The following is a 16869-nucleotide window of genomic DNA, read 5'->3' as shown; positions in this document are numbered from 1 at the left end:
CTGAAGCTCCACTGGTTTGTACTTAATAGCCATTGGAAACTTTGTAACTATATAGCTACTTATAGGTTTAAATAGAAAAAAATGATCCTTGAAAGTGTCTTCTTGTGGGGCGTATTCTGTGCCAAATTATATTGAAATCTAACTAAAACTTTGGAAGAAGTAACTAAAGAAAATTATACTTTAAATAATATCGGCAACCCTTTTCATCGAAATCAGAAAACAGTATATATAATTATGTACCTTATAGTGTAGTCTACTTTTGTACCAATTTGAGTTTCAATCAGACATCATAAACTGTGGGAAAAATAGCAATTTGAAAGTTTTCCAAAGAAATTTCTATTTTAAGTAACACCAGCAAAACCTTCATTGAAATAAAAAACCGATATATAGAATTGTGTATCTTTTCTATGTGTGCAAAGTTATATTGAAACACATCAAACTGTGAAAGATTTGCAAGTTGAAAGTAATTCACAGATATGTTTTAGTTACCACATCAACACCGATCTTGAAATCAAAAAGAGATACACAGAATTATGTACTTTAGTGAAGTATAGTTGTTTGGCAAGTTATGCTGAAACAATCCAAGAGGAAGTAGCATTTTTAGAGTATTTCACAGAAAAAAAAATCTTTTTAGTAACAACAACACCGTCCATCGAAATCAAAAACCGATACAGGGACTGTATATATCGTAGTGTAGTCTACATGTTTGCATACTTATATTGAAGTCAGACAAAAATTGTAAGAGGAGAAGCATGTTTCAAATTTTTGTTACAGATAAACAGACAGACGGACAAACAATTGACGCATAACTTTCGAATAAACTAGTTTGACCTCTGTAAGTATGCAAAAAATGGAAATAAGGATGTCAGGGATCTTTTAACCATCAAAGCAATTAGTTTCTCTTTGCACAGACTGTGTAACTAGAGCAGTATAATATGAATTAATGTTTAACCTCAGCTGAGTTTATGACCAAAAAAAAAAACCAAAAAGGTCTTCCGTCGAATTTTAAGCTGCAGACAGGAAAAGGTGACTTCACATCAGGTCATGCGACATTCTAAAGTAATACATATGAGCAAGTTTGTGAGGGAAGCTACATACCATGCTTCGCTAGAAAAAGACTGGGGGAGTGCACGTGATGTTGACCTTTCCAAAGGAACTTGCGTCTCGGGATATAAATCCCAATCTGCTTACACATTGTCTTGGAGATTTTCTTTTCGACCATACATCCAGTCAAAAAATTCTTATCCTAAATATCCTTGAATTTGAGTCAAGATCAAGTCACACCCTGTATGATACCAGCAATATTTCACTTGTGAAGATACAGTAATGAAATTTCTTTGTACGTGACCTTGAATCATTCATATAACCTTGCATCATTGATAAAACACAAACTGATTACATGTAAGATTAATCCTAATAATCGATTAGACTCTGATGTTGACAAAGACTTTTTTGGGGTACAAAGAAAATAAATTTGTCATCCAGGTCCAATCAGGGGTGTACGGGGATTTAACCCGGGTTGTATTCCATATACCCTTCGGCCTCAGGGTGTATAAAATAATGATTCTTTGGATCAGATCCTATAAACGATTGTCTCCTGTCGGGGGTGTCGTTATGAAATACTATATTCCAAACACTTTGAGGCTGATTTGAACAAATATTAATGTAAATTACCTAGGATCCAGTTAAATTTTTATGACCAATCATTGCTCTGTTGTGCTGAAAAAGATTTATAAATCTCTCTTTATGTTTCTCAATTGTTATAATTTTGATCAACTATTGTTGTCCCACCTTACCCCATAGGGTCATGATTTGAGCAAACTTGATTCAACACTACTAAGGTTGCTTATACAAAAAAAGATCAATCCGGTCTTTGCTGTTTTTGAGAAGATTTTAAAATAATTTCCCAATGTTTTCCTGTGAAAATATTTAATTACACATTATAACTCAACCTTTCTCCGGGGGAAATGTTTTTAGGAAACTTAATTCCACAATACCAAAGTCTCCTCAATATACATATGACTTAGCAGAAGACCAAGAAATCGGTTCAGTGTTTCTTGAAAAAAAAAAATTATTAAAAAATGTGAAAAGTTTATTGGCAGATAAAAAAAAAAAAGCACAACGCATGTTCTACTTTAATTTAATTAATTAAATACGTAGTTAAAGATTTCTTTTAAAGTGAGCTTAACACTAATTTATTTTGAAAGTCTCACTAGTCTGTGTTTAAAATATATTTTAGTGTCTTTGTAACGCGTTTTTCTATCATTGCAAGTCACCACAAATCACTTTTTATCTCAAATCATGCTAATAAGCATTGGTATCTAAAGTTGGATTCAAGAAAATTTTATTTTTCTATAATTGTATGAATTTTTTTCCTCTTAATTATAGGGTACAAATATCAACTTTTATAAGACCTTTTCTAAGACTTCCAAAAACCTTGAATCTTATAAAAATGAATAAACTGAATGATGCATGAACAAAATTCATTTTCAAGATTCATTTTGATGCATTTCAAATTAAATATTAATTTTTAGAGTTATTCTTCCTGGCTGAAGATCGGATATCCTTAAAGTGCTTTCAAGAAAATACAGAAAGAAAAGAGAAAACTTCATCATGACTTAAGCAGTTCCATGCTAAAAAGAAAACCTACTGCGTAAAATGTTATAATCCAAGAAGCACAAGTACAAACTATAGATTATAAAGAATTTAACAAAAGAAGGGCACCAAAAGTAGCTTTATCTTACACATAGTTTTTACTATTACATGTACAATAGCGGTTATCGGTTACCCAATATACATATTTGTCTTTCTTTGAAATTATGATATTAATATTATAATATGCAAAAATTACAGAGATTATTTAATAAACATGAAAATACATGTACCATATGAAATAATTTACCTACAGTGAGATTTTAAGAAAAAAATGAACACTTTGAAAAAATATGTACTGTACACAATTCAATTAGAAATCTAGCAGACTTATGATTATTTCTGTTACAGCTTTGAATGAAAAAAAAATTAATAAAGTAAAACGTTTGCAATGAAAATAATAACGTAAAACAAGGAAAACATTATCAAATATACAAGTCAGATACGAATAGATACATATGATGGACGAATTAAAGGAACCAGTGAAATCATAGAATACATATATGTAAAACTACTCAGGCAACTAAATCAAGATGCACAAAAAGAACTTTTGGTTGATCAAAGTTTAAATCACATTTATCAGAAAAATATGAAAAATAAATACAAAAGAATATATTCATACATAGAATTTCTTAAAAATTCATAATATATTTCATAATATATTTCATAATTACACAATAAGGAAAAATAATCTGTCAATCTATTTTAACAGTCCTTTTAAACCAAAAAAATTTTAAAGCCGAACACATAGGGACCTCTGAAACATCAGAGGTAGGATCAGGTGTCATTAAGGAGTGGGCATCCCCTATCGACTGGTCACATCCGCCGTGTGCTCCTTTTTGTGATTGGGAAAATCGGAAAAGTCCATAGATTAATCGTTATGTGAATTTTGGCATATAATCATAAGTATAAAAACGTAATTCAGCATTTGTCGTAATAAAAGTTAGTAATTGCTGACCAGAAACTTTAAAAGGAAACATGGGGCCCATGGGGCTTATAGGACACCTGAGAATCATGCAACGACTTTCCAGTGATTGAAATGATTCATGTTTTAAGCCAGATGCTATGGCATTTACAATTTTGAAAGAAGCTCAATTGATCATCATAACTATACACTTAGCAGTTGTTCAGTTTTGTTACTTAATACCCATAGGCAGGATATGGGAACAGAAAAATGCATTTCAACTAATTAGTAATATTCATCAATAATCAGTAGTGCCCCTACCACAGATGAACCCCTTACCAGTAGAGCTAGATCCACAAATTGCACAATTTTTGAAAAGGCATCCTTGTTTTTCAGAAATATTTGAGGTAACAATTAAAATATTGTTGGTTTGACGTTGCCGACTCAGTCTTTATACGTTTGGGTCGGTAGGTAGGGGAAATATTTTTTTTTCAATTTCAGAAATGTTGATAGTATTCTGGTGTTTTGGATGTCCGGTTGTGTAAGAGCAACTGCGGTGCTAATTGATTTCCAATTGCTATTCATTTTCAAACCCTATTAGTTTTAAACCTTTAATATAATTAATTGGTAAAAAAAAAATTGCGTACAATAAATTGACATACATGAAATTTGTTTTCAGATGCAAGAATCCAAGCATGGCTGCTAGATTCATCTAGAAAATCACACATGACTTTGTACTTTGAAATTTCTATTTCAAATTATTATAACTGATTCGTCAGTACATTTTTGCTATTTTAAAACACATTATCGCAGAGAGTCATCAACTTCTCTTAGGCCAAATTTTTGTTATTAGTTGTTTTACGGATCCGCCGACCCCATTTTTCTAAGTTTTGGAAAAAAAATAAAAATTCCATTCAATCCTTTTTTTATAATCGCCGATCGATCTTGACTTCAAACATATTAAAAAAATCCGGAAATGACCGTACATTGTTTGAATTTTACTTAGTTGTGAGAATCATGTAAACGCTTACAATATTGACCCTTTTTAAAAAAAACTCTGCAAGCGTTTTATAGTCAGAGATGAAATAAGTATGACGGCCATGTGAAATGTATGACGGTTTTTATGAGCTGATCAGGCTGGTTATTATTCTGTATATGATGTTATCTGATCAGCGAATGGAGTGTGGTGGTTGAGGAAATTACAGCCAAAGCCAACGAATCTGATGTCGTCACTTGCACTCCATCCGACACCCATAACTTTTCTTTGAGGGTTTGGTGAAGTTTTAAACAGTTATATCTAATGGTTAGTTAACAGTTCATACATTATTTATGACATTTTTAAAAGCAGATGTTTGACTGTATTTTAAAAATCTGCAAGACGTGTTGTCAACTGTTAAAGCGTCAGAGAAACACAAGACTTTTTTGTCATTGTACAGGTATGAATCTATCAAATGATGTGAAAGAAATGTTTCTTAAAGTTTTAAATTTTAGATTTGGAAAAGGAACTGACTCATCAGGATGTTCCAAGACAAAAAATGTTTGTATGAGAGTCATAGGAATGTGAAACCCTATGGGTATGACTTATCATTCTAGTAAGTTTATTTGTGTCCAGTGATTGTGCACTGAATTTTAGTTTTATACTGTTTAAGAAAAGGTATTATCTGAATTTGATTAAACTTTTATTATTTTACAGGGGGTTTTGTAAAATTTGCTGAAGTGTCTTTTTCTGTGGCAATGTCCACGTAGCAGTGAGAGGACACCCGTATCCAGTCATAGACATACACAGAAAAGTTTAGCATTGTTCACATAATATGTCTCTCTGCTCGAAGAATCGTTCTGTTGTAGTGAGGAATGCCAAGAAAGACATTTCTGTGCAATGTTGTGAGGTTGATTTCCCCAACTGCTTTGATATGCTGCATATTAAAAGTTTTGAACATTGAACACTTCTTCTTTTTCTTTTCTTTTCTTTTTTTTGTAGCCACCCAATGGACACTTTCCAAAAAAAAAAATCCGTAAAACAACTAATAAAAAAAACGCCTTATAACGAGTTTACATTACCGCTTTCAACATTTCGACAGCCATGCTTGGATTAGTGATGCGCACATTCAACATCACAAAGACGCTTTTAAATGAAAACTGTTCTATATATCAAGCGTTTAAATGACTCTTTCCAATTTTGTGTATTATTATTAAAACGTACAGACACCTAGATCCGGATGAATATAATGAAAAGAAACTACAATCCGTATCAGTTGATAAATATTCTTTGGACTGCATGGATTTACTTGAGTCAAAAGTCACATCAAACAAAGCTAATTCTATTACTGGCCTGATTAAAACCAAGGAGCAGATTTCAAACAATTAATTCATTTTCAGTACATTGTATATAAGTACAGCCCCCCTCCCCCTTCCATGGTACCCCTGACCCTGGGGCATTGAAATTCACAACTCGAGAAGATTAGGGTCCTTGCTCATCATAACAAAATAGCTTGTTCATCTGCTTAATACCCTGGAGCAGAGAAAAAAATTTTCAAAGAATTCATGTATTTTTATTATATAATCAATAGAGCCCCACACTAACACCAGAACCCCTGACCCTGGGGCCATAAAATTCACAATTCTGGTAGAGCCACTCTTGCTCATCATAACTTTGCACTTAAATAGTTAAATTAAATCCCAGGAACAGAGAAGAAGATTTTCAAAGAAATCATGTATTTTCACTATACAATCAATAGAGCCCCATCCTAACACCAGAACCCCTGACCCTGGGGCCTTAAAATTCACAATTCTGGTAGAAACACTCTAACTCATGATAACTATGCACCTAGTTAGTTTATTTAATACCCAGGAGCAGAGAAGAAGATTTTCAAAGAAATAATGCATTTTCACCATATACTTAATTAGCCCTGCCCTAGCAGTAGAACCCCTGACCCCAGGGCCATGAGTTTCACAATTTTGGTAGAGGACTCAATGCTGATTACAATCATGCCAACAGTTTAACTGCTTGATCTTCAGGAGTGAATAAGAAGATTTTTAAAGATTGCATAAATTTAAGTGGTTTTGGCCCCACCCCTTAGGCCCCAGGGGGGCAGGGATCATGAAATTCATAATTTTTGTTCCCCTTTACCCATAGATGATTTGTGCCAAATTTGGTTGAAATTAGTTCAGTGGTTGCAGAGAAGAACCTGAATGTTCAAATATTTACGAACGACGACGGACGAAAACGGATAGCAATAGGTCACATGAGTTTACTCAGGTGACCTAATGATTACTTCAGGTGAGACTGTTGATCAATACACAAATTATTATGCAGATAACACTTGTTCTTTTTTCACAGAAAACCTGCCTATTAACATATCCTTACTGAAGCTAGGCAATTGCACAATCAGCACCTCTTTACTGCATTATACAATCTGTAGAGATCAAGATTCTTTGATGATTTTTTAAAATCCACTTTTACCTAGAAAATGCTAATAGATTTTACACAGTTTTTGTTCGCAGTTGTCTCCCTAAACGTTTGGTATTTCTTTAAACCTTGGTTGGTATTTTATGTTGATGAATATATTAACTTTTCGAATTTCATGAATTGTAATAAATGGCTCTAAAAACTAGATTTTCAGTTCTTGAGGAATCTCGGGCCAAATTATCTAATTCTTATAAACAAATAATGTTGAAATAATGTTTTGAACTTTAAAAAAAATGTTAGTTAAACATGTCATTTTTAAAGTAATTCACCAGATACTTGGGTTGTGGAAATAAAATCATGGACTACTGTCATAACTTATTTTTAGTGCAAGGCATATCGTATCCAAATTTGGTAGATATGCTGGAATGATAAATTCAAATGAAATGCATTAAGAAATCTTATGAACTATATGATTCATTTTTTTGTATAGGATATCTAATTCTTTCAGGGAGATCTAATTCAAGTGACTGTAACATCTCCTTTTGTGACTTTTCATACTTTGTTTTTGCGTTTTGCGTATTATATTGTTTTCATTTCTCTCTTTTTTAAAGTCAGTTTTTCAATGTCAAAGCATTATCGAAATACTTCTTACCAGTGTACATTTCATATCTTTTACAGATATCAAACGCTTGCAAAGCCATAAAAAATGTATTCCCTAAGTTAAAAAAAACTTAAAATACTTTAAATTAATACTCAGGTGAACGAAACATGCTATGAATAATAACCGTAGTCCGAAGCATGCTTAGCCTCAGACCTCAATACTGCTGCTGTAAGTTTCTGAACATCCTTCATGATTGTCTTCATCATTTCATGCTGACTTTCCATTTTAACCTTTTCTATAATATCATCTTCATCTTCCTCTTTCAGTGTCAGTTTTTGGATGAATTTAAATTTATCCAAGTACTTTTTTCCAGTGAAGGTTTCAAGCCTTTTGCAGATATCTGACATCATTAACCAGGTGTCATCGAATTCTGTCTGAGGGGTTGAAGCTGAGCTAACGTGTGCAGTCAAACCGTTTCGGATTGATCTAATTCTCTCGATATCATCACCCACGGTCACTTCTCCTGCTGCAGGTTCTTCTCCCCATTTTCCTTTTGTTGGTTTGGGAATCTTTTTACAAATGTTTCTTATCATTGTGTATGTTAATGAGATATCAAAATTCTTATACCCTAATAGTTGAGCATTTTGTAAAAGATGTTCTTGCTCGGGGCGTAATCTTTTATAAATTGATGATGCTTTCACCTTGTTGTAAATAACGGAAGGGGGGACATCCATCTCTAGTATATCTCTATATGCCTGATTTAACACATCGTTTGATGCCATTCCAAGTTTGGCAAATCTAGATCGGCCTCCGAGATCTTGTCCAGAAGCCACTGCAGAGACTGAAGTCTTTGTTTTCGGCTGAAACAATATTCGACTTCATTTAGTTAATTTGATCAAGTAGAAATAATAAAAAGATGAGACTAAGGGTACAACTTAAAAGATAAGAAATTGACACAAGAGTAATTTTATTAAGAAATTTTTAATATATTAAAAGTATGAAACATCAGCTGTTTTAATAAAATTTGGAAATACTTTCTAAATGATAAATGGTCTTCTTCAACTACCTGCTAGAAATGTAAACCATGATTGTATTAATTTAGGTAGTAAAAAATATCAGATAGCCCCCCCCCCTCCAAAAAAAAACTTCTTCGCATTAAAGACTTGTTAATTATATGGAATCTATCATGTTCATACTATGGGTTATTTACTTGGCTTAAATCTTGTCAACTGTATTTTAATGGAAATAAAATGAACTTTAAGAGATCATTATACTTTAAACTAAACCTTCATGATGCACAACTATTCCAAATGGGTGTAAAACTGTCTGTTTGTCAAAGACTCAAAGGAGTTTAAATTTAATCATAGCTACTAAGAAACATAGCATATAAACATGGTCAAAATGAGCTATATTCTTTTAAAAATAATCTCAAATGACTCCATCTAAGATGCTTATGCTGCATCTAAAATTAAAAATTTCCCTACCCATTAGTGAATTTTGTATTTGACTGAAATAAGATTATTTTGGCTGGTACAAGTTAAACAAAAGGACAGATTTTCAAACACAAAACATAAGACTTTGACCCGGAAAAGAACTGCAGCACCTTTAACAGAAAAAGGAAGTTCACATTTAAAAATACACATATGTGTACTTTTCAGAAGCAAAATCAGTCTTTTTTACTTAAAATAATTTAAATACTGAGTATCATACCTCTATCCAAAACATTGTGATATCGTTTGCTTTGATGATATGCTTGCTTTCTATTGGACAGGAAGGACACAGAAAAGATGGTTGACTAAATTCTGCTTCATCAATTACAGAGCTTTCTTGGTTGTCGCAAAATCCCACAGCTTTGCATTTGAATCCGAACATGAACTTAAAGTCTGTTTGGAATGTTGTGGATAGAATACTTAGTAAACTGTCAATCTTTTTCTTCACTTCGTGGCATGTTGATAGCTCAACTTCTCCTTCAATAACAAACACTTGCAGCTGAATTTCATTTGGAGTCATTCCAAGAAGAACGTTGTGACCCTGAACTGTGAAAATAGCTGCGGTCTGGTAAATGCATGGTCTTTTTCTCTCTGTAAGGATCTTCCAGTTAATCTGCATGCATGTAGCTACAAGGCGATGGAAAATTCCAGCAGGAAGAACATCAAACATGTAGCATAGGATGGAGGAGGCAGGGTATGGTGAGTATTTCACAGGAAATGGTATTTTGTTCATACAGGGAACATACCACTTATTGTCACTCATTTTAGCTAAGAGTCCTAACTTCTCCATGTACAGCATGATCTCCTTTTTATGTTCAATGTAACCATTGTTGTACATTTCCCATATAGCAGACAACAGATTATCAGGTAACTCCCCCGTTTCGTTGAATTTGTCCCACTCTGCAGTAAACTCAAGTAAATCTTCCTCTGCATGGTTTTTATCTGTTATAATATTTTTAAATGCATCAGCAAACCACTGAACATCAAGAATAATTACATCTTGGAGATATTCTTGAACAAAGAATAAAATTTCTCTGATGTCATGGAAGAACTGCAGCATAACATTGATATCATCTATTTTTTGGAGCTTTATCCCCTCTGGCAATGCTTCATTGAAAGCAATGAGTGCATCTATCTTTAAAATCTTGAGTTTTTTCTTTTCCTGAAAGAATGTTTCAAACATAGCCCATGAGCGAGGAAGCTCTTCACCCCAGTGATCAAGTTTACCTACAACATCAAGGATTGACAGCTTGATACTCTCGATGCCTTCGTTGTCGTTGAATCCAATCACAAATTGCCGCTTTACACTGAGATGTTTCTGCAAAGATTTCTTCATTTCTAAAGTTTTCCATACCTCACGGAAAAACAATGTTTTTTCCTGGAAGAAAGTATATATTTAAGACATGTGTTTTCACTGCACTTATCTTTAGAAATTTATGATCTTATTTCTGCATTGAGTCAAAATATTTGCATATTGATGAAACAGATCATGGCCCTTCTTATCCTGTAAAGAACACTTTGAAACATTTGTTCCTTTATATTTCATGAAAGAAAGTCATTCTACTCTGTAAATGAGCCTGGCTCTCTGTACTTCTGAGTACTTTTATTTCCTTTACTTTCTTCAGATCAGATTATCTAATACATGTAAGGTGGCTAATATTTTAATTAAAGAAATATATATCTTTTATTAACTGAAGGAAAAAATGTATGAGTACTTTTTCTGTTTTCCCCTCACTGTGGGTACCAACCAGGATAACGGGGGCTTTCTCACTGCTGTACTGATGAACTGACTTCATCCAGAATTCAAGATAATCTGAAAAACAAATATAAACAACAATTAATTTAAAGTAGACAAGATATTTCGTTCTAATTTAAGATTTAAAAATTATATAAATGCTCATGAATCACAATAGACCCTAATGTCTTGACCAGATTTCTTTTCATTAATTTTTCTTCCGGCCACGTGATGAGCCGAGCGTAAGTGTCTTTTTCCAGCTCCGCTGTTAGTCTCTTAAATTCGTCATTTCAATCTTCGTATGAGATCTTTCAAACAGTTAAAAACTGTCCATCTTGTTAAAAACAACTACAAGTAACTATAATTGTGATTTGTAAACTTTTTTTGTGAAGACACGGTGGTTTTCTCCCTGCACCATATGTACCGTGAGTAGCTACTCACAATGCCGCTCACAACGCAGAAAGATGGTAAAAAATCAGAGAGTGTTGGAGCCGATTAAAATGGGTGAGAAGAATACACCAGACAGAAAATTGATGCAATTGATTGATTGATTGTATATTGTTTAACGTCCCTCTTGAGAATTTTTCACTCATATGGAGACGTCACCGATGCCGGTGAAGGGCTTCAAATTTAGACCTATACTCGGCACTCAGGGCCATTGAGCAGTGAGGGTTCTTTATCGTGCCAACGCCTACCGTGACACGGGACCTACGTTTTTAAGGTCATATCCGAAAGACCCGTGACTTTCACTTCTAGTGCCGAGCGCTTGGCGAAGGAACAGTCACTACCTATGTTTACGTCTCAGGTATGACACGGCGCCGCGATCGAGAATCGAACCCGGGCCTCCCGATCACGAAGTGATGCAATTGAACCTCCAGTCAATTCCTGCTTCAATTAAAAATACGGTAGTGTCGGGAAAAAATGCCACAAAAAAAAACAAAGAAGTAGCAGATCTGAATACGAGTCAACCGGTGGTGCCAATAGTGCATTGAATGAGCTCAGTCTTTTACAAGAAGGCACATCGGATATAAGGCGAATAATGGTCAGTAAAGACAATGTAAAAGAAATAGTCACTTCAATCGTGACCAAATAAAAGGGTGAACTAAAAAAAGAAATCCTCGATGAAGTCAAAGAGACACTCATACCTGAAGTTAAGCAGAGCGTGACGGAGCAGGTAAAGAAAGAATTCGGGGAAAAGATAGAAAAACAAAGGAGTTTCAAGATCAGACCAAAGATATCTCAGAGGGGTTTAATTTAGAGTTTGAAACAATCAGAGAAAAGTTTCACGAGCAAGCAAAAGAACTCAGGACCCTAAAAGAAAATTTGAAACGTTATCAATCTTTGACTGAAAGAAATTGTTGATATTAATTATGATTCACAACTACCTAAAATAAGAGATTTGATTAAACAATGGAAACAAAGAATTCTAACTCCAATTGGACGCATAATTGTTGTTAAGACTCTTATCCTACCTAAGCTTAATCATTTATTTATTTCTTTGCCATCTCCTAGAAAACAGTTTCTTGTTGATCTGCAAAAAGATATTTTTGAATTTATATGGAAGTCCAAATCGGTTAAAGATAAAGCGATCCCTTGTCACACAAGACTATCTTTCTGGGGGTTTAAAAATGGTCGATGTAGATAATTTTATAATTGCTTTAAAATCTTCTTGGATGAAAAGGTTAACTCAAAAACAAAAGCCATGGATGGATTTTTTTTTTGCGTTGAATGGAAAAGATGTTATTGAGAAGTTATTTCATTTTGGGGATCTGTTTATTTTAGAGCATTTAATTCCTAAAACAATGCTTTCTGGCAAGATGTATTAAAATCATGGCTGGAAGTCATGAAGTGTCTAAATAAGTGTAAAAGTGTAAAAATTAATTTTTCAAATATCCCGGTGTGGTACAATTCTAATATCCTGGTTGGTAAACCGTCTGTATTTATCAAAAATTGGTATGAGAAAGGAGATTTTTTAGATAGTGAAGGATATTTTTTATGCTTTGATTCTTTACAAAAAAGATTTTGCCTCTCACAAACAGATATAAATAAGCAGATTATGCAATATAATAGTGTTCTTACTGCAATATCAAAATATTTGAAATGTATGTCTATTGACAAATCCTTATCCACAAAATCTTACAATACACTTATGCCCTTTTATTATGAATTGTTGTTACAGTCAGAAAAATGCACTAAGCCAATTTACTCTATTTCAAACACAAATAATGTTAAACCTACATCTACATCAAAATGGATTTCCATTTTGAGTATCTATGGGCAGTGTAATTTTGAAATACATGATGTTTTTAAAGTTTGTTTTAAATTAACAAGTGATACAGCTGTTCAATGGCTGCAGTTTAGGATACTGCATAGGATTCTTCCCGTAGGTTGCTATCTTAAAAAGATTGATATTAAAACTACTGATTTTTGCACCTTTTGCAAGAATGAAAGAGAAACAATTCAACATGTATTTTTATTTTGTAATAATATTTTGCCATTGTGGAGTAGTCTTAGCCGACATATATATATAGAACTACTTCAAAAAGGATCGGATTTAACATTAATAATGTAATATTAAGAGATTCCTTTGTCAAAAAATAATAGAATTGTAAATTTTATTATAATATACACTAAACAATATATCTTTACTTGTTTGATGCAGAAGAAAATGCAAAATTTTAGTGCACTCTTATGTCATCTAAGAATCAAATATAACGTTGAAAAAAATTTTCAATCCAAAAGAATAAAATTGTATATTTTAATTCCATATGGTGTACATGGAAACCTGTTTTTGATGAGTGACAGTTCAAATTTCATTTACTATTGTTAATGTCTTTTATTCTTTTTTATCTCTATTTTATCCTCAATACATGATCATATTGTGGATAAATGAATATGTATTTAACAGTTCGGATAATTTATACATAATATTATAAGGTGTTGGAGGAAAAAGTGACAAATTGAATTTACATGTATTATCCTTTTTTCTCTCTATTAATATTATCCATAGATGGATAGTGGATAGTGCGAAAGGGTGAGTGTGTGTGTATGGCATAAAGTAAATGTGTTCAGTTATCTGTTTGTTTATAATGAGAAAAAAAATTCTATGGATGACCTTGGTTTCCTGTTGTGACCAAACCTTTATCCCTAGGGGTCATGATTTGATCATATTTGAATCTGCAATACCTAGAGATACTTCCATAACAATATAAATAATCATTGCTTTCATGTTCTTATGAAAATTTTCAAATACTTTTTTGCTTACTCATGGCATATGATCCCAACTCTAATGTTTTGTGTGGTCCATTTGTTATGTTCAAATTGAGTTTGAGCTTAAATATTCTTCGCAATTTCCACATTTCATTTCCTATATATCCCTATATATAAAACTTTGATTCCTCTGTGGTCCCATCTTACTCACAAATGTCCTGATTTGGGAAAACTTGAAACTACACTACCTAAATATTCTCTCTACATCAATATGATCAATAAGGCATTTGCTATTATTCAGAGAACATCTTTAAGATATTTTCCCATAAATTTCTTAGTAAAGATTTGATTTCCCAGTATGATCCCACCTTACCCCCACGTTTCATAAACCTGAATCTATGTACAATAAGTTAGGTTACTTCTATATCAGTATAACTACATGTAGCTCCTGAGAAGAAGATATGAAATATTTCCCTTTATTTGTTCTTTTAATCCCCTTCCCCGCAGTCTCCCATTTTAACACATATACCATTTCATTTAGTGAATATTCATCACATTTGGACAATGATCTGCCTACTTTGACTGATAGTACATTCATAGCAAAATTATTTAAGAACCACGAACGATAGTATTGTTCTCCCGCCTACCTCTAAGTCAATTCTCAAAAGTAAACATATTCGAATGATTTTCAAAATTTTTATAGATATTTATATGAATTTTAATAAAACATTACTTTTTTGGGATACCAAAGAGAGATAACTCTATAATTTTGGTAAAACTTGAGTTTTTCACTATAAAAATCAATGGAAAACGGAAAATATTTTTAAAACATCTCCCCCCCCCCGTGAAACAAAAAATCCTTTTTACAGGTAATATGGACTGTCATTTTACAAATTTATGCCAAAGCTTTTTGTGTTTCACGGGGGGGGACATATGTTTATAGACAATAAATGAAAAAATGCGGATTTTTCACCAATTCTAAAGCTATTTACAACTAAATAATTGTATTTTATTAATTTATATATGTTTCATTTATTTGCGTAAGACATTAGAGAAGATATGAGATACATTTTATCATATTTAAGACTATTTCAAAATATGGTGATTCTTGAAAGTTCGATTTCGCTAGAAAATAGCGTTTACCCCCCTTTTTAGAGAGCTGAAATTAATGATAATTTACTATCTAGCGCTGGAATTAAAATGATTAATCAATTACCATAGAACTGTTCTTTGTATTAAACAAAGATTTAACGGCCAAATTGCCATTAAAATTGAATTCAATGAATGCAAAATGTAGGCGAGAATCAAGAGTTAGAGTACGTAGTTCTTTCATCGCCGATTAGCCAGTACACTTTTCTAATTTCAAAAAAAAAATCTGGCTAATTTGCTACATGTAACCTACATCAGTTGGAACTTAACATCTGTTCTTGATTTATATACGGAAGAAATCTATCATTGGAAAATATATCTGATGGTAGGATAGCTCTGTAGTACGCATATTTTCAAATTTTTGGAGCCCCCTCCTCCTCCAAATGGAAAACAGTTGCTACAGGCATCTATCAAGCTGTATTTGGATTGCTGTATATCAAAGTATTTTGTGAACCTTGATGCACAAAACATATACCGATAAAGACTTGTTATATCTTTTAAAGGTACTTAGACACAGTTATGAAGTTATTTTCTCTATAATATTACGACTTATATATTTTGATAGCATTTAACACAAAAATTAATTATGAATCTTATTTCATATGAAAGATATTAAAATTTCAAATTTTTTGGTGGGTTTGATTGACACATCCTTGCTCTTTCACAAATTAATTCTATTCTTAGTCCTTGTGAAAAGTGGCAATCTCGTTGTGTATTAATGAAAATTATTAATACTAAAATCCAGAAAATTCAGAGTAGATATGTTCGAAAGCAAAACAAACACACAGTACATTGTCAGACCGTGCAGTTGTGGTAAGCAAACTGTGACGATTGAACGCACCTGGTGAACAAAAAATAAGAGGCGCAAGGGCCACATCGTTCACCTGAGAATCTTTGAACATTCTGTTCTTTACCAGATTTCCCCCTTGTAATACATATTGTGACCCCACCCTATCCCAATGATCATAATTTAGAAAATTTGAAATCTACACTACCCCAGAATGCTTCCACATAAGTTTTCTGGCCCAGTGGTTCTTGAGAAGAAGATTTCAAAGATTTTTTCCTTTATATTTCTATGTAAAACGATGATACCCCATTGTGGCCCCGCCCAACAACCAGGGGTCATGATTTTAGCAATTTAGAATCAACACTACCCCAGGGTATAAGTTTCAGCTTTTCTGGCCCAGTGGTTCTTGAGAAGAAGATTTTCAAAGATTTTTCCTATATATTTCTTTGTAAAACTTTGATTCCCCATTGTGGCCCCGTCCTACCATCAGGGGTCATGATTTGAACAATTTAGAATTTAAACTACCCCAGGGTATAAGTTTCAGCTTTTCTGGCCCAGTGGTTCTTGAGAAGAAGATTTTCAAAGATTTTTCCTATATATTTCTTTGTAAAACTTTGATTCCCCATTGTGGCCCCGTCCTACCATCAGGGGTCATGATTTGAACAATTTAGAATTTAAACTACCCCAGGGTATAAGTTTCAGCTTTTCTGGCCCAGTGGTTCTTGAGAAGAAGATTTTCAAAGATTTTTCCTATATATTTCTTTGTAAAACTTTGATTCCCCATTGTGGCCCCGTCCTACCATCAGGGGTCATGATTTGAACAATTTAGAATTTAAACTACCCCAGGGTGCTTCCGCATAAGTTTCAGCTTTTCTGGCCCAGTGGTTCTTGAGAAGAAGATTTTCAAAGATTTTTTCTATATATTTCTATGTAAA

General features: G+C 33.1%; 1 protein-coding gene across 1 annotated transcript in view; it reads right to left on the bottom strand.

Annotated features, from left to right (window-relative positions):
* Nucleotides 1-5599: 5599 nt before the first annotated feature.
* LOC134254305 (uncharacterized) overlaps nt 5600-16869 on the bottom strand; it is a 28853-nt gene continuing 17583 nt past the window's right edge. Inside the window, exons 6-8 of the mRNA XM_062736831.1 lie at nt 10769-10866; nt 9274-10431; nt 5600-8423 (exon numbers count right to left, since the gene is read on the bottom strand). Of these exons, the coding sequence (XP_062592815.1) occupies nt 7734-8423; nt 9274-10431; nt 10769-10866 (1946 nt within the window). The 3' untranslated portion in view covers nt 5600-7733. The remainder of the gene's footprint in view (nt 8424-9273; nt 10432-10768; nt 10867-16869) is intronic.

Source organism: Saccostrea cucullata, unplaced genomic scaffold (assembly GCF_032062105.1).
Source record: "Saccostrea cucullata isolate Sc308-1 unplaced genomic scaffold, CSIRO_AGI_Scuc_v1 ctg2316, whole genome shotgun sequence".
In the NCBI taxonomy this organism is placed as follows: domain Eukaryota; kingdom Metazoa; phylum Mollusca; class Bivalvia; order Ostreida; family Ostreidae; genus Saccostrea; species Saccostrea cuccullata.
This window is presented reverse-complemented; position numbering and strand designations above follow the sequence as displayed.